Below are 20,191 nucleotides of genomic sequence, written 5' to 3'. Positions count from 1 at the left end.
TTGCAATTCAAGAATCTGCACCTTTTATTTCAAACAATTTATAACTTTCTTTATGGCAAGACAGAAATACTGAAGCAGGTCCCATTGTCTTCAGAAAGGTGAGAAATATATACTATAAAAATATCAGAAAAAAATATTACAATGGAACAGAGTTGTAGCAAATTAAACTCAAAAAAACGTGATTTTTTTTATTTTTAGGGTAAAGTTGCGATTTTGATAATGTTCCCCCACGTAAAATTCAAAACAACCCTAATTTTAGTTTTGAGCACCATCAAAAATATAAAATATGACCAAAATTAGTATCAGTATCTCGAGAAATAAGTTTTTTTTGGGGTGTGCCGCTCGTCTATAAAGTCACATAACATTTTTCCTATTGCATATTTTAAATTAATTTTTTTTGGAAAACTTCTTCATAAATTATACCTATTTTATTTCTGTGTTAATTAAAATTATAAACTAAAAAGTTTGTCACTCAACTTTTTTAAGTAAACATGAAACTAACGAAATCTGACGACAAAATGTTTAAAAATTAACAACTTCTTTTTTAACGTGTTGAGTCATTTTGGACAAATCTCATTGTTATCTAAATGCTTCAAAGATAACACAGTAAAATTTTCAAAAGGAAATATTTACAGCGACCAAAAATAGAGTGAGTTAAAATTGAAAAATCATCAAAATTGATTTTTCGCATTTTTGCATAAAATTTGATTTTTGAACATGTTCCACTAATTCTAGAAAATAGTTAACTCCATATTCGGATTCAGAGACCTCGAAAACATAAGGAATGACGAAAATTTGTCATTCACCTTAAAGTGGATTTTTGTGGTCGGGATAACGTAATTTTAATAGTTGCTGCCGCATGCCGGTCGCCAACCGCGCCCACTATTCAGTCAGTCGACTACGCCCGCTATTTTTTACTTTAGTCGGAACGCAAAATACTCTGTGTTTATAACACTCCTATTTAAACAATTTTTAACATTTTTTCTTGCAAAAAACTTTGTTAAAACCTTTGACTTTTCTTATAAAAGATTGGTTAATTTCAGATCTTAGTGTTGTTAATTAACGTAACAGTGATTTTTTCAAAAAAAGGGGCTATCTCAGACCCCAAGGGTCGTAGGACCTAAAAATTTTTTTTGAAAGTTGTGTATTTTAACCAGCTTTCCGTATTTTTTATTGCCATTTAATTTGATCTAATGTATACCTATGTAATTTTTTTACTTTTTTTTTTCATAAGCTGTTAGTATACATCTTAGCGAAGGAAATGAGCCCCGGATTATTGAGATACATTCAGCCATATTAACTGGACCAGCCTCAGAAATTAGCTCGTTTTTCAAAAAATTTTAAAAACAAATTCAATTTTACGAAAACTATTTAACAGATCTGGACCATTTTTTGCACACCATTCAAACACCATAGTGCCCTCAATTTTGGGTATATTAAAACGTATTTTAACAAACAATAAAATTGTTATTAACTATATTCAAAAACAGTGATTTTGTCATCCGTTTTGCAATAACTTTTTTGTTTATTAACCAATTTTTATTTAGCGTATCTCATTCGATGTATCTTTTTTTTCTGAGAAAGTTACCTGTGGACGTCAAATTTCTAAATAAACAAGTTTTTAAGTTATGAGTAAAAAACTAAGTTTGACGTTTTGATTGTTTATTTAAAAAATGTTCCACTAAAAAATTGATGAATCCAAAGATGGTAGTCTTTTTCTAATATCTCATGCTACACATTTCAACTGTCAAACCTCGTCTTTTCCGTTATGTCTAGTAAAAACCTAACTTGATTGGCCTATTATTAAATAAAAATAAAACAATTATAGTATTTGGAATGTTATTTGGTGCGAAATTCATATACGGTATTTTAAATATTCGTAGAACAAAAAGACGATTTTTATTAAAGCCAATTAAAATGAGACTGGTTTTTAATAGTATATTATGCAAGAGATGACCAGAGACAGAGATCTTTGGAGACGGACAATAGGGCTTTTCATCGACTGTCATTTGTTTCGAGCTTCTGTCATGTGTCACATAATATTAATATATCTACGCCATACGTCTTTGGTTTGTATCATTGGTATATATCAATAACGTACGACGTAGATATATTAATATTATGTGACACATGACAGAAGCTCGAAACAAATGACTGTGAATGAAATGCCCTATAGGGCTTTTCATCGATTGTCATTTGTTTCGAGCTTCTGTCAGATGTCACATAATATTAATATATCTACGTCATACGTCTTTGGTTTGTATCATTGGCAATACCAATAACGTATGACGTAGATATATTAATATTAGATGACACATGACAGAAGCTCGAAACAAATGACTGTGAATGAAAAGCCCTATACACGACATCACGTCGACCACTACACTTCCTCCGGGGGCTCAGGATTGAAGAGAGAGATGCAACGAGCATTTAATGATGGTCATTATGAAGCAAGTATAAGGGATACGAAACAAGCCGCCTAGCGGCGAGTTTCGTATAGAGTACGAGCTTCATAATGGTAATTAAATGCAAGTGGTTTATACGATTTTTTCTATAATCATTCACAAAAAAATATATTCAAATTTATTAATTTTGTAACGCAAACAAATTAAGTAGTTTGTCAGTCTGACAGTTTGTTTACATATTGAGAACTGTCAAAGAGAATGTATTTGATTCGCTATTGGTTACTGCGCGTGTGCCACCTTTATCGCGATTCTATTGGTTAAAAATCTGTATCCTGATGAAAATATGTATCATAATGAAGTTCGTTATGATACAGGTAGTGACATCATAATTGATATATTATAGTATGAGAATAGAAAAATTATTGTTAATGTATTATTAAAGATCCACAAGGAAAAAGGTTTTCCTGTAGTTGGCTGTATACCATATAATACAAAAAAAAAACGAATAAAGTCCTTTATAAAAAGTCTATATTTAAAATCCCTAAAAAGGGCTAGATCACAGAACTAGTTTTAGCTTGATTGACCAATCATCATCAGTGCTTTCCTAAAATGAATATAACCTGATAAAATGATGCAAAGGGTTTAAAATTTTGACTACGTTTAAAAAAAGTCGTAGGTTATACCTACTCACATGTCCTTACCATGCTAACCACTAAAATATAATATTACAAATTTTATTTACATATATTACATAATTACAAATATTTTGGTGGTTAGCATGTAAGATCACGTGAGTATAACGTACAACTTTTTTTAACCGTAGTCAAAATTTTATAAAACCTTTGCAACATTTTATAAGGTTATATTCATTTTAGGAAAGCACTGATGATGATTGGTCAACCAATCGAAAACTAGTTCTGTGATGTAGCCCTTTTTAGGGATTTTAAATATAGACCTTTTATAAAGGACTTTATTCGTTTTTTTTGTATTATATCGTATACAGCCAACTACAGGAAAACCTTTTTCCTTATGGATCTTTAATAATACATTAACAATAATTTTTCTATTCTCATACTATAATATATCAATTATGATGTCACTACCTGTATCATAATGAACTTCATTATGATACAGATTTTTAACCAATATAATCGCGATATGACATTCGCGATAAAGGTGGCACACGCGCAGTAACCAATGGCGAGTCAAATATATACGCTTTGACAGTTCTCAATATGTAAACAAACTGTCAGACTGACAAACTACTTAATTTGTTTGCGTTACAAAATTAATAAAGTTGAATATATTTTTTTTGTGAGCGATCATAGAAAAAATCGTGTATACAACTTGCATTTAATTATCATTATGAAGCTCGTACTCTATACGAAACTCGCCGCTAGGCGGCTTGTTTCGTATCTCTTATACTCGCTTCATAATGACCATCATTAAATATACTATTAAAAATGTATAATAAAATGTATATAAAATGTATAATATACTATTAAAAACCAGTATCATTTTAACTGGCTTTAATAAAAATCGTCTTTTTGTTCTACGAATATTTAAAATACCGTATATGAATTTCGCACCAAATAACATTCCAAATACTATAATTGTTTTATTTTTATTTAATAATGCAGTAACAAGTATTTTAAAATTAATCTCCTTTTAACAGACTCTAATAAAAACTTATCTTTTTCGGTGTACGAATATTTAACATTCCGTATATGAATTTGGAACCGAATAACATTCCGTATATGCGTATGGGACCTCGCCGCCTATTGGTTAAAATATGACCGCGTGCTGCAACGAACCAGTAGAAAACTCCTAGGTTCCAAATACATATACGGAATGTTTAGATGCATACCGGGCACAAGCTTCGCCGACCCGATATTCCTGTTGAGCGACGTCAAAAACCCCCGAGTATGAAAATTGAACTTATTTGCATGATGATTTTCTGAGTTGTGAATTTTTATTTTTTGAATACAACGCAATTTTCATTTGTTCTTCATGCCAAGTGGTCAAGAATTTTTCTGAAGCTCTACCGAATCAAAGGCAAAAGGTTTCATAGCCATACGTCTTGATTGAAAAAAGTTAGGGGTGTAATGCTTTATTTCCTCGCCTACGATGTCCATGTTGGAAGATTTACTTTCAGGGAACAGAATGGTCCCTACTCGAAACTCAAAATTCACGTATTTACCTAATACTGAAAATATCGAAGGAGCATGTAAAAAAAATCTACGAAGTAAAAACAAATATTTTTAATAAGGCGAAATTTTAAGTACAAAGAATAAAAGTTTTCATTAGGATTATATACATAAATTTCTCCGTTTAACAATAAGATCAAAGAAGACCATTCATTCTCCTTTTTATATCAACATAACATTCAGTCACATTCATTGTTTATCTGTAGTAGAAAAATAAAAAATAGTAAAAAAGGCAGCCTATTATATAGCACTACTTTTATCTTGATCGAGAATTCCATAACCTGCTCCAAAGTGAGCGATTATATCTTTAAAAGATTAATATTAATTCACGCATCGATATAATCGATTCTATCCATATTTCTTCCATCGTTGTCTCCATCCGTGGGAGGCACAACTGCGATAACAGGTGTAGCAGGCGTTGGAGTAGGAGGGACGGATACATCAAATTTAAACGCCTTTTCTGATTTCTTTGGGGGATTCCCACTATTTGCATCTTCTATGGCACATCTGAGTTCCTTTAGACCTACAACACCAACCAATTTTCCAATCGACGTTACGTAGGCGAAGTTGATGGCTAAGAGGGAGAAGAGTGAATGTACTTTTAGCAAAGAGGTCCTCTCCACTAGTTGGAAAGGAGCTGGATCGATGCGACAATTTGTGAAATCTACTTGCTGTTTCAGTTGATCAACTTCCCAGGCCTGCTGTTCGTGATCGGGTAGGTCACAAACCCTTAAACCAGGCTAAAAATAAGAAAGAAATATATGTTAAAACACTATAAAAGTTTATTATTTTAAAATTAATGTCTTTGTATTTCAAATAACATATTTTTAAAATACGTTTTTTCGCATTATTCATGGAAGAAAAAGAAGTCATTGCCAAGGAACGTAGATGAAAATGTGGCTTTCATTGATTACGAAACGGCTTTCGATAGGGTTGAGCATGAAACGCTTTTGGACCAAAAGCATTGATTGTGGTGATCTATGTATCAGAGAATCAGAGAAATAGTTCTGTTGCCAGGGGGGGTACAACGGCCTCCTTAATTCAGATGGACTTACCCAAGTTTGTTTATATATTTTGACCCGTAGAACACGAATCTTTTGGTTAACAGTTGATCCGGATGTCGATATGATTGTTATAAACAAAGAACTTGAGGAATTATATAACAGCGATTTTTCGCAAAACAAAACATTTTTTTGTATTATTTGGGTGATTCTCAGCAAAAAATGGTCTTTTTTTCAAGTTTTTCGTAGGATGCATAGTTTTCGAGATAAACGCGGTTGAACTTTCGAAAAATCGAAAAAGTGCAATTTTTGAACCACAGTGATCTCGTTCGCCCGTTCGGTGAGCTATTGCATTGCATGCATTTTGCCATTGCTAGTTGTGCGTGTCGAATAACTGTCTTGTTTGCTCGGTGTTGATATTATTGTATTTAGTGTATAATATACTTTATCAAAATGGAAAACAAATCTGCGCAAATTGCAATACAGACCTAGATTTTATAAGTTTCAATTAATAGAAATATATTGTAAAACACAAACAATGCATCTATTTTTAACTCTAAAAAGAACAGGACACACATTTATGTCTCTTGGAGATGATTTCGGCATAAGCGAAAGCAATGCTTCGAGAATATTTGCAAAATATGTTACATTATTTAGTAAATATTTAAGATCTTGTATTTTTAATCCCCAAGTTGGTCCAGTTAAATTAAACTTACCCTTAGCATTTCAATTAAAGACGATTAAAATGTACTATACAATCCCCAGAATAGCCTAATCGCTTTTTTGAAATACCCTCGTGAGTAATAGTATCTACTTATGCGTTTTAAGCGGTTTAGAAGGTAAAAATTTCTAAAGATTTATAAATTTCACTTTGAAACTAAACAAACTGATTGTAAAACTAGGCAAGAATACAAATAATATCTGGTAATTTCCAATTAAATACGATTAAAATATTATATACAATTTCCGTAATACTCTAATCGCGTTTAACCGGGCTTGACTCGTAGCCTGGTTGTGGTCCGTGACGTCAGACCAATAGAAGGACATTCAAGCGCCTTTTAAGAAATTTGAATTTTATAGCATTTTCAAAGCCTCGTAATAAGCGTATGGGTTAAAAATATTTGTTTTTTTTATACATGCAAACGTTTTAAGATCATGTTACCTTATGTTTTTTAATATTATTTTAATATTTAAAAATTTATGCAAGTTCCCTATTGTCTGTATGCGCGCCTACTCGTTGGATTTCAAATTAGAAATGCATTGAAAACATCATTCAATCACTATGTGTTTATAGCTTTGTTTAACAATAAAAAAAAATTAATTTTTAGCAATGAAAGTAATAAAAAACGATGGAAATTGACTTGAACTTTCAAATGCGGTAAGCAGAATTGCTATTTTATTTTTTAATCAAAAGTTATTCGGGTTCAAAAATTGCAATTTTTCGATTTTTTGAAAGTTCAACCGCGTTTGTCTCGAAAACTATGCATCCTACGAAAATACTTGTAAGAATATTTTTTGCTTAGAATCACCCAAAGAATACAAAAAATTTTTTGTTTTTTTTTGCGAAAAATCGCTGTCATGTAATTCCTCGAGTTCTTTGTTTATAACAATCTTATCGATATCCAGATCAGCTGTTACCCAAAAAATTCGTGTTTTACGGGTCAAAATACATAAACAAACTTGGGTAAGTCCATCTGAATAAAGGAGGCAGTTGTACCCCCCTGGCGACAGGACTAATTTAACATTAGAAAAATGTTGATAGTATGTACCTACATAAATAAAATAACTGATAAAAATGTTGACACAAGACTACTAGACAGTGTATTAAAGAAATTGACAGTGTATTAAAAAATGCATTAAAATATTTTATTTTGTAAGCAGAATTGCTATTTTATTTTTCAATCAAAAGTTATTCGGGTTAAAAAATTGCAATTTTTCGATTTTTTGAAAGTTCAACCTCGTTTATGTCGAAAACTATGCATCCTACGAAAAAACTTGTAAAAACATTTTTTGCTTAGAATGACCCAAAAAATACAAAAAAATGTTTTGTTTTGCGAAAAATCGCTGTTCTGTGATTCCTCAAGTTCTTTGTTTATAACAATCTTATCGACATCTGGATCGACTGTTACCCAAAAAAATTCGTGTTCTACGGGTCAAAATACATAAAAAAAACTTGGGTAAGTCCATCTGAATTAAGGAGGCCGTTGTACCCCCACTGGCGACAGGATTAAAAACTTTTATTGGAAGCAGAAAGCAGTCATACGAGTCAATGGGAGATTAACCGACGAATAGGTATTACAGTCAAAGAGGCGTCAGAAAGGGATGCATTCTATCCCTGCTGTTATATATAGTTTATATATAACAGCGGGGCAGATAGTCTCCAAAGCCTTCGAGAGTTATTGAATTGTGTTAACACGGCAGGATGAGAAATGGATCTAAAAATGAATTTTTCTAAGACAAAATTTATTATATTTAGTCGCCAACCTCACGATAATGCTTTACTGTAGATAAGTCAACAAAATATTATGAGAGTTACTTTAAATAACTGAGATGCCACTTTACAGATAAACTATTCCCAAGTAAAGAGATCAAATGCCGGATTGAAGCTTGAAGCAGCTCATACAATGTCCCTAAAGATAAAATCATTATTCTCTAAGCACAGCTCAAAGAATGACCAAATACTACATTTGGTCAGTATTTCTAGATGGAACCGTGTCCTGTAGGTACTCTGAAGGCTGATACGATCAATCACCTAGAGGAGTTTGAGATGTGGTTGCGCAGAAGAATGCTCCGAACATCTTGGATAGCGATGCAGACCAACGAAGCGATGTTAAATAAATAAAAGCAAATACAGTTCGTAAGTTACTGAAACCAATTAAAATAAGAAAGCTGCAGAAGGATCGTAGAGGAATTGGAAGAAGCATATATCATTGTTTAAGAAAATTCGCGATTGAACGAGAATACGCAGTACCGAACAACGATTCACTGGTGGTTGAACACTGTGAACAGCTCGCCAATGTAATTGAGGGGACCAGATGCTAAGGGGTACAAATGACAAAATATTGTAAACTGACCTAAGTGCACAAAATAATACTAAATAGTACTAAACATTTAGTGGCAAAGAGATGGAGGCGAATTAAACTACTGGTGGCGACATATCGCAGGTTCTAATTTGACTACTTATGAAATATTTAAAAACAGTTTGCGGCAAACAGGTATAACTTCACTTGTATCCCTTTGCCTCTAAGGTGTTGGATATTATTTTTGATGAATCGTTTAGTATCTTTGCAAATCAAGCCCTTAAAAAAGTATTCAAAATAAGTGAAATAATATCACAAAATATACCAAGTAATTTTTCATAAATAAAAACGTTTAATTTTTACGTAATTTTTCTTTTATTTTAGTCTAAGAATTTAAAAAATTTGTAAGGTACTTAAGTTGCAAAAAGAAACAAGTGCAAAATTTGAAGCAGAGGGGTACAAGTGCGAACATTTTTTTCCAAATTTAAAATATTTTGAATGAAAATAAATCCCAACTTTACAAAAGCTTTTACAATTAGATAAATCAAAGGTATAAAATTAATTCAAAATAAGTCCATAAGTGATTAATTCGCTGCAGAATTTACTACGTAAATTTAACTTTGACTTCGTTTTTCACAATTAAACCATATTATCACTTGTACCCCTTAGCATCTAATCCCCTCAATTGAGAACGTTAGGGGAACCTAATACGGCACCGAAAGGAGAAAATTTATCGAAACCATTTAAAAAATTACGAGGTCAACAACGGAACCTTTTAGACTAAAGTTGTATCAGTCCTCTCAACAAATTCAAATGAAATATAGGGAGTTTTCAAATGACAAAAAAATGATTTATGTAGTTTAAAGCTAACTGCTGTGAAAATATCTCAATATGTTTGGTTTAGAATGATAACAGCATAAGATGACATTATAATGTCATTTGTTGTTCCTAAATGAAAATATTTAATAACGTATTTTTTAATGTACCTACCACATCTAAATTTAGTAATGATGTAGCTCCCCGTCTTAACGGTAATGGTGTCCGTCTTTCTGGAAGGGGTGATTTTGGAGCAAGAGGCGGTAAAGTCATCGTTTTCTTAGCTGGTGCCCATTTTTTCATTATTTGGTCTCTTGTATCCTAAAAAACGTTCTTTAAATATTTTGAACATAATAATTCGGAGAAGTAAAACCTCTATTGGGACCAAGTTACTGGGTACGCCTATTCGTGGTTTCTATTACTTGCAAACCAAGCGAATGATAAATAAAAAGAAGACAGGGGAGGTCTAAAATTTGCACCTCACTACCTGCCTATACATCATGGCCAAATTCCAACGAAAACTTGGTTCCGATACTCAGTTAGGAGTAAAACTGATATAAAATAAAATAATTCGCTGCAAAATGAAATTAAGCGACATCTTATATTCCATTTCGTTCAGAGAGAACCAAAAACTCTCTCAATTTCTTAAATAAGAAAATCTACGGTTTCGTTTTGATTTAAATATGTCTCCCTCCATCCTCCGATAGTACTATTTCTAGGTCTACCTGTTGTCAAGGAGGCTCCAAAGAAGACAAATTTACACCAACACGACCGTACTTTCTCGATATAAATTAAAACTATTTATATCGCAGTATGGATAGAACGCCCTCTAACGGGGAATAAGTGAATCTCTTAATTTCGTTTTGCAGCGAGTTATTTTATTTTGAACAGAATTCAGTTGGTACAACAATAATATAATTGTTATGATTTTATTTCTCCTGTAACAAACGATGCAACAATGAATTCCTTACTCTTTAAAAAATACTAATATAACAAATCCACCTATAAAAGAGAATAGACATACAGAAAGTGGTAATAGTAACATAATTATCATATGCAACAAAATATCGATAACATTGAGTTCAAAAATGAGTTGGGTTCAAAATATATAACAACGTATGATATAATCGCTAACATTGGAACTAAAGAATCAGCAAAAGTAATTGCATTAGAAAAAATTTAAATGAAAAGAAGGCCACAAATAAAAGGTAATTGCTTGTGAAATCAACAAGAATAAAAAACCGCTAAACGCCGTAAAAATATGAGTTGCGCTTACAATATTCCAGCTACAAAAGGGCTGATATGAGTATTACGTGGCTCGAAAATGTATTTTCATTTGGATGGAAAATAAAATTCTAGATTTATTTAAAGATTTTTCCATAATATTTGCTAAATTTGACATAAAACGCGCCACAAAATAGTAACTTTGATACAGTTTGCATTTTGAGACTTCAAATTTAGCAAATATTATGGAAAAAATTTTTCAAAATAAAACTAGAATTTTATTTTCCATCAAAATGAAAATACATTTTCGCGCCACGTAATACTCATATTACCTCTTTTGTAGCTGGAATATTGTATATGCCATTCATATTTTTACGGCGTTTAGCGATTTTTTATTCTTGTATCAGGAATTTTTCAAAGTTTTTTATAAATTAAATGTATGAAGTTAAATGTAATGTTTCTCGATTACACGTTAAGCGTTATAAATAGTCACCTTTTTCTTATTCTCTCCCAAATGATCTAGTAGTTACGACACCAGATTTGTGATAAGACAATCCGTGTTCATATCCCAGCCATCCTAATAATTATGGCCGGCAAATGAACTCGGATTGCACGATCAATCTTAGCGTCGTAACCACTACAACTACATAAACCTTTTCGGCGATAACGGTTAAATTGATTATACTTTTGGAGCTAGATTACTTCTGAACGGCTTAACCGATTTTGAAACATGAGTTTAAAACGTATTGACAAGTAGTATCTGATGCATTCTAGGTCAAGTATGATAACTGAAGGTATTACAGGAATTATTGAGCTTGAAAACCCGTTTTCCCCATAAGAAGCAGATTTGATCATACTTATGAAGTCTATAACTTCAAAATTCGAATTTTCCCAGTAGTCCGTTCTTTAACGGTAAAATATTGCAAAACCTCTAAATTTTAAAGAACCGCTTGGATTAACATGAAATTTGGCATACACATAGCTAAGTCAAAGAAAAAAAGTGATATTGTGCCGATATGCGCTTTTGTCCTGGGGGTGGTTTTCACCCCCTCTTGGGGGTGAAAAAAATATTCGTCCAAAGAAAGTCAGGAAATGGATAAACTGGCTAATTTCAAGTAAATTTTGTTCTATAGAGTTTTTTCACTAAGTCAATACTTTTCGAATTATTTGGCAGTGAATATGTTCATTTTTTCAACAAAATAACCACGCTTTTAGACGGTTTTTCGCAAATAAATCAAATAGTAAGTATTTTGTCGAAAAAACATTCTTAGCAAAAATAAAGCCTGTAAAAAATTTAAAAAAAATGTCACGTCTCACTACGTAGTAGAAGCAGAGATATAGCTAATAAAAAATAGGTTCATATTCGTCAAATTCCAAATGGCATACTTTATCGTGAAATATCCAAAAATGAAGCACATTTCGGGGAAAACTCATTACAACTTATTTAAAGTCTTTTAAAAAAGCTTCATTTTTGTTTTATAAAAAAAATTTCTAGCATCAAAATTAAACAAGTTAGGCTCAAAATAAAGTTGGTCATTTTTGGTTTTGGTAAAAAAATCGAGAAAATCACCCCCTAATTAGTATCTTAAATGAACTTAATCGTTACGACTTTACAAGTTTCTTGAATCGTGTATATATTGTTTATATGATCTGTAAATTTCATCGGTTCAAAGTCCTTATTATTGAAAGGTCTGTAGTTAAAAGGGGTTGAACGAGTCACTGATCACGAATGTATGCAAATTTAGAAACACCAAATCTTAATCAATTTTTGTCTAACAGAAAAACAAAAAAATACATGATATTTAGAAAAGCAAATCTGACTTTTTTTGTTTTTCGAGATTTTTGGTATCTCTAACCATTTTTAAGTTATTTTGAAAGAAAAGCATATTTTTCAAAATTTAAATTTTTAAAAATTTTACTTTGAAACCAAATTTTTTCAAAAATATGCACTTTGAATCGATGAAACTTACAGATCACATAAACACAACATACGTAAAATAATTTGTGGAGCGGTAACGATTAATTTCATTTAAGTTGCTAATTAGGGGTTGCTCTTCCCGATTTTTTTTTGCAAAAACAAAAGGGACCAACTTTATTTTGAGCGTAACTTGCTTAAATTTAATGTTAGAAACTTTTTGTAAAAACATTGTTTTTACATACATACTATACATTTTTGTATAGAACAAAAGTTACTTAAAATTAGTCAGTTTACCCATTTCCGGACTTATTTTGGACATACATTTTTTCACCCCCAAGAGGGGGTGAAAGTCACCCCCAGGGCAAAAGCACACATCGGCACAATATCACTTTCTTTCTTTGACATGTAAGCTATACGCATGCCAAATTTCATGTCAATCCAAGCGGTTCTTTAAAATTTAGAACAAAAACCGTGAAAGAATGGACTACAGATATGAGGTATACACCGTTAATCGCGTCTATAGTCCTCCTACAAACGCTCAGTTATTGGCGTAATTCGTAGGTTGAAATTTTGAGTAATTGTCAAAAAACCAAAATTTTCAAAGTTCTGTTTTTCAGTCTTTCGGCTATACTGAGCCATTTGTATGTCTGATCCTAACTGCTTAGGTACCATTTAACAGCTTAACGCTATTGATTTGGTGAATTTGCGGTTTTCCTGTCTCTTCTTGGACCTAAGATATATACGCTCAAAAACTATGCAATTTTGTATCTACCAAGCCCTATAGTTGACTTATGGGTGGTCAAAAATCTTAAACTACACCGGTTATGAATCTGCCCTGACCCCCTCTTGAAACGCAGAAAATAAAATTCAGATCGGTGTAACTTTTCCACACACATACATACATACAGTCGGAAAAATAAAAGAATACGCATGAACGAACATATAAAACAAGCTGTATTTTCCTGTCACCGTGTCACACAAAAAATTGGCCAGCGCAAGTACATGTAATAATTATTGTTACATGTACTTGCACTGGACAATTTTCTTTCTGACACGGTGACAGGAAATACAGCGTGTTTTATATGTTCGTTCATGGGTATTCTTTCATTTTTCCGACTGTACATATCCATAAACAGTTTCCCCTTTTTAAATAAAAATGGGGTCATACCTCTGAGCTCGGTAACTTTTGAATGGTATAACCGATTTTCAAAATTAGACATGCTTTGGAAAGGTAATGATCAGTACTATTAGAAGCCGCAAAGGCCGGACTTAAATTATTGAAACTTTTGGGAGTTTTGGGGACGAGAACGAAAAATACACCCTAAATGGGAAGGGTCGTTAAGTCCACACCCTTGGACCAAAATGGAGATTTGACATATGGATTGGCGAGAAAAATACCCGCTTTACATCAACAATAAATTGAACAAGAAATTGACCAACTTCTTCAAGGTCAAATTTGACTTATACAAAATACAATTCTATATCCAATTTTGCCGTGAATAAAAAGAAAATAAAGAAATTTGACAAAATAAAACATATCCAATTGTTCTACTTCATCAAATTCCTTCATTTTATTTTGATTCACATTAAAGTTACAGAACACTTTAGGTCAGCGATTCTGAATCTGTGGTACATGTACCACTGGTGGTACATTTCATTATTTGCGGTGGTACACAAAACACAAAAAAAAATTAAAATAGTAGTACTGAGTAAGTCTTCATAATACATTATAAAAATACAGGGTGTAACAAAAATACAGGTCATAAATTAAATCACATATTCTGGGACCAAAAATAGTTCGATTGAACGTAACTTAACTTAGTACAAATGGGCACATAAAAAAAGTTACAGCCTTTTGAAGTTACAAAATAAAAATTGATTTTTTCCAATATATCGAAAACTATAATAATTATTATAGTTTATGGGGGTTTTGTTCCTTTAACCCCCCCAAACTTTTGTGAACGTTCCAATTAAATTATCATTGTGGCACCATTAGTTAAACACAATGTTTTTAAAACTTTTTGGCCTCTTAGTAATTTTTCGAAAAGCTAGTTTTTCGAGATATTTTGAATATTTGTCAAATCCACCACATATTTGTATACTGTTAAGTACGATTATTATATAGAGACCCGATAATAATATGAAAATTTATTTATAAATTACAGATTGAGGTATATTTTTAAACACATTAAAAAAGAAGCCACATCTCGATAAAAGGTGGCTTATCGGAAAAATACTAAGAGGAAAAAAAGTTTTAAAGACACTGTGTTCAACTAATGATACCGCAATAATAGTTTTTAATTGGAACGTACACAAACATTTGGGGGGTTTAAAGGCACAAAACCTCCATAAAATTGTTATGTAAACATATTAAAAAAGAAGCCACATCTCGATTAAAACTGGTTTATCGACAAAATATTAAGAGGCAAAAGTTTCAAAAACATTGTGTTTAACCAACGGTACCACAATAATAATTTATTTGGAACGTACATAAAAGTTTGGGGGGGTTTGAGGGAACAAAACCCCAATAAAATTTTTATGGGTGCACAAATTTCACTATAATTTCCTATAATTGCCACATGCCCATTTTCATTAAAAAATCTCCATTAGTTTTCGATATATCGGAAAAAATCGATTTTCATTTTGTAACTTCAGAGGGCTGTACCTTTTTTGGTGTGTATATTTGTACTAGGGTAAGTTAGGTTCAATCGAACTATTTTTGGTTCCAGAATATGTGATTTAATTTATGACCTGTATTTTTGTTACACCCTATATATGTGGTACCAAAAATAATAAAAAGAACTGTAGGTGGTACATGACTCAAAAAGTTTGAGAATCGCTGCTTTAGGTGATCTGTGGGTAAAATTGGATGTCAAATTGTGTTTTGTACACAAACCATACATTTTGTACACGTCAAATTTGGCCTTAAATAACTTTGTCAATTTCTTGTTCAATTTATTGTTGATGTAAAGCGGGTATTAGAAAATCGAAAATTTCGTGTATTATAATATACACGAAATTTATTACACGAAACTATATTATAGTGTCGCATGTAGGGGTATTGTGCGCCACTGACGAGAACTTCCGTTTTCTGGTAATGTATAATCAGCTTTTGTTGAGTTAAGTAATATCAAGAATGTCGAATAAAGAAATGCTACAATGAATAAATAAGGAAGAAGGACTCATATCAGTTCTCCTTCGGTTACCTAGCTAGGATATCTGTCATCTAATACGAAAAATACTATAGATATCCATCCAAGGTAAAATAGAAGAAACATGTCTTGTCAAAGTAATCGCTAACCTCCATGGATAATGGAGATTGCAGCCGAAGAAGAAGTAATGCCTAGTTGCACCAACAGATATTAAGCTTAAGACGAGCCTTAAGCTCAGTAATACAGTTTGCGAAACATACGCGTGGCACCATTGAGTCTTAGATCTATTTTCAGCTTGCCACAATGGATTGTCACGTGGAATGCTTAGATAAGAATCGAAGATTATCATGGTGCACCGTAATTGAGAGTTAAAGGGGCCCTATCTATTATCTGAGCTGGTCTAAGCTGGAACTTAAAATTTGTTGGTGCAACTAAGCATAAACAAGCTATAAAAATAAATCTGTTGTAATTTTTCTCTTACCTCAAGACTATTTACTTTAATTTCTTTCATTTCGTGCATTCCCGGATGTGTTGTAATGTTATCCTCAACTCTTATATCGTCTTCCTTCTCTGAATCACTGGAATCGTCTATATGAGGTACAGACCTCTTTCGCATGGACTGGATAAATTCGATGTTTTCGAAAGATGTTTCATGTCTGTCGATCATTGGAGTCGGCAAGTACTGTCTTCTTTGTACGGTACCAACTCGCTGATCGAGAAGCACGATCAGTTCTTGTCTGGTAATGGATCCGAGTAAAGTCATTGTTTGTGGATGATCTACCAAGGGAAACACTTCAATTTTTTTATGGGATATCAGTAGTTCTTTCATTTGACCATAGTTCATTGACAGGCTTAAGTATTTGATTTCTGTTTTCATAAAGTCTTCAACATACACCTCATATATACCTGTAAGAGGAATTAAGTTTTAAGTAATTAAATATTTAGTATGTCGAGCTATATTACATCCGAGCTTACCTAAAATACATACCAAATAAAACACAAGAGGCATACGATAATTATAAGACTATAAGAAACGAAACACATTCAGTAGTAAGAAGAATAAAAAATGATCACTGGGAACGTTTTTCGAAAGAAATGGAACATGATTTTTATGGTCTCCAAAAGGAAATATGGCGCTTTATAAGAGGTCAAAGAACGGACGTAAAGGAACTAATAGAACCAAAACATATAGAAAAGGATACATGGATTGACTACCTATCTAAAAAAAAAGCTCTATGCAGAGGAAGAACAAATGATGCTAGAAGCGAAAACACCAGAAATGACCACAAATGAAGATGTTAATATAAGTGCACAGGAAGTACGAAAAACACTCGAGAAGCTGAAGAACAGAAAAGCTGCAGGTAAGGATGGAATACCAAACGAATTACTGAAATATTGTGGAGCAGCAATGACAGAACAATTAACAACATTAATTAACAAAATTATAAAACACAATAAAATACCGAAAGAATGGAGAACGAGCGAACTAATTCTACTATTCAAAAAAGGAGATAAAAAGAAGCCAGAAAAGTACAGAGGTATCAACTTGTTAAATACTACCCTAAAACTTACAACTAAAATCTTACAAGAAGTAATGAATCAGAGAATAAGTTTAGCAGATGAACAACAGGGTTTTCGTACTGGAAGATTGTGTACAGATGCAATATTCGTCATAAAGCAAATTACTGAAATCACCAGAGTATAATAGACCAGCATTTCTATGTCTGATTGACTTAAAGAAAGTATTTGACAAAGTAAGACTCAAAGATGTAATTCATCTTCTGTATAATAGAGAAGTGTGGCAAAACAATAATAATCAGTAAAGAACCAATCAGATGCAAAATAGAAATTGATGGTATCAGTATTGAACAAGTAATGGAAGTAAAATACCTTGGAATTACATTGTCAAGTTACGGAGACCTAGACAAAGAAGTGAGAAATCAAGTACAAAAAGCGTGTGTGTGTTTATGTTTTATTGGCACTGGTTTAAGCAACCAACTGGCCAGTCAATGTGTTTTGAATTCTCTCTTTTACAAAATATATGCTTAGTATCTAAATTTAAAACTATTAGTACTACTAAGTTTTTTTTACTCTGTTTTTTTTTATTATTTTTTTTAATATATTTTTTAACATTTTTTTTATTACATTTTTTATTTTTTTTTAGTTTTTTTTTTGTTTTTTTTTATGTATTTTTTTTTTATTTTTTTTTCTCAGAGCTTTAATTTTAAACAATTAACATGGTTGTACAAAATTTTATAAACATCTAGATTGTTTGATTGTAAAAGGTATATAAGATTAAAAGGAAATTGTACATTAACTTGAACTAGATTGGCAAAAAAGTTTGATATTTCAATAAAATGTAAAGGACATTCTAACAGCATATGTTGTTGATCAGCTAGCTCTCCACATAAACATTCATCATTATCTACGAGTCCTATTTCTCTTTTGTAGACTGGAGTCAGACAGTGATTACTTCTTATTCGACAAATAGTTTTGATAAAGCCTCTGTTGGAAACTTGATTAAACCATGTCTTGATGGGAAGTGTAGGCTGGATTTTTTTGTAATAATTTCCTTTGTCTGAATTATTGTATTGTTCTTGCCATTTCGTCCGTTTGATAGATCTCATAATAGAAATTATGTCTCCCATAGGAAGTACAAAAAGCAAATCTTAATAACACTATATGGCGAAACCAACAATATTAACACTGAGATGAAGTCAAGAATTTATAGAGCCAGTGTAAGACCAATAATGACATATGCATCAAAAACAAGACCCGATACAACCACAACACAAAGACTACTGGAAACGGCAGAGATGAGAGTACTGAGAAGAATTACAGGAAATACACTGAGAGATCGAAAGAGGAGCGAAGATATTAGAAGACAATGTAACTGTAGTGTATAAACGAATGGACACTAAATATAAAAAAAGAATGGAACAACCACATAACCAGAATGGGGGAGACACTGTGACGTGTGGTCAAAATAGCACGAGATAAATCACCAATCGGCAGAAGAAGTATCGGGCGACCGGGCAAAAGATGGAGTGACAACCTTCCATAGAGGTATCAATCCGCCAATGAACAAGCAGAATTGCTTATAAAGAAAAAGAAGAAGAAAAGCTATATTATTTACCTACAGCCAATTTATATATTTACTCTAAAAGAAGCAGTATTCATACACTATGGATCATTAACCAAACATAGGAATTTATTAAACAAAGAAGGCAACTTACAATAATTAGCACTTATGATTTATATAAGAGAGGTTTTAAATACAATCAAAGTTAGAAAACTGCAATATCTTGGTGGAAAGCATTATAACTTGTTGTAATTAATAATATAAGGAAGAATACAGGGTAGAAGGAGTTGTGGAAGAAGACGCATTTCCTGGTAAAACAATTTGAGAGCTTGGTTTGTCTGTTGATCTCTTTAGAGCGGCGGTATCGAAAGTGGGAATTGCGATCATGATTAACGACCTTTTTAGAGGAGATGACACATAAAGAAGAATCATTTAAATGATTATAGAACCTAATTCAGAGAAATTCAACGAAGATGCCGCAAATATAAAGATAAATATGTTTTTAACATCTACCAGAACATATTTATGTAGAATCGATCCACATCGCAATGAAACAAGAATTCTTAGAAAGTGAAGCTGCTTGCTCGGGAATTTTAACCCAAAAACTATGCTATAGAATATAAGAGATGAAAGAGGTAGTATGGTAAGTGATATGGACGCGGTTCTGGAAACTTGGAAGAAATACCACACAGGACTGTAAAGGAGAAACTAACATTAATACAACTTATCTTACAATAAAAAATACTATCCGTTAGCTCCAATACTGGGAAAAATAGAATTTAAAAGAGAGACAAAGATAAAAATATACAAATTAAATCACGTATTCTGAAATCAAAAATAGATCGATTGAACCTAACTTACCTTAGTCCAAATATGCACATACAAAAAGTTATAGCCCTTTGAAGTTACAAAATGAAAATCGATTTTTTCCAATATATCGAAAACTATAAGAGATATTTTATTGAAAATGGACGTGTTGGATTACTTTGACCGAAGCATCTTAAAAATAAATTATAGTGAAATTTGTAGATCCCATAAAAATTTTTTGGGGGGTTTGTTCCCTTAAACCCCCCCAAACTTTTGTGTACGTTCCAATTTAACCATTGTTGTGATTCAATCAGTTAAACACAATGTTTTTAAAACTTTTTTGTCTTTTAGTACTTTTTAGAAAAGTCCATTTTTATCGAGATATTTTAGATATTTTTCTAATCCGCCACATATTTGTATATGGTAACCTATACATGGTAATAATCCGACAATTTATTTATAATTTACATTTTTAGGTGTATTTTGAACCATATTACAAAGGAAGCCACATCTCGATAAAAGGTGCCTTACCAAAAAAATACTAAGAGGCAAAAAAGTT

General features: G+C 32.0%; 1 protein-coding gene across 4 annotated transcripts in view; it reads right to left on the bottom strand.

The window, feature by feature from the left end:
* Window positions 1-4,651: 4,651 nt before the first annotated feature.
* Window positions 4,652-20,191, bottom strand: part of LOC114326027 (chloride channel protein 2) — a 152,602-nt gene continuing 137,062 nt past the window's right edge. For all 4 annotated transcript variants that reach the window (XM_028274230.2, XM_028274229.2, XM_028274228.2 and 1 more), the window contains 3 exons: window positions 16,225-16,649; window positions 9,624-9,770; window positions 4,652-5,352 (listed from right to left, as the gene is read on the bottom strand). In XM_028274230.2, the coding sequence (XP_028130031.2) occupies window positions 4,939-5,352; window positions 9,624-9,770; window positions 16,225-16,649 (986 nt within the window). In that variant the 3' untranslated portion in view covers window positions 4,652-4,938. The remainder of the gene's footprint in view (window positions 5,353-9,623; window positions 9,771-16,224; window positions 16,650-20,191) is intronic.

Source organism: Diabrotica virgifera, chromosome 3 (genome assembly GCF_917563875.1).
Source record: "Diabrotica virgifera virgifera chromosome 3, PGI_DIABVI_V3a".
Lineage (NCBI taxonomy): Eukaryota > Metazoa > Arthropoda > Insecta > Coleoptera > Chrysomelidae > Diabrotica > Diabrotica virgifera.
The sequence above is the reverse complement of the archived record's forward strand: the minus strand, read 5'-3'. Positions and strand labels throughout refer to the sequence as shown.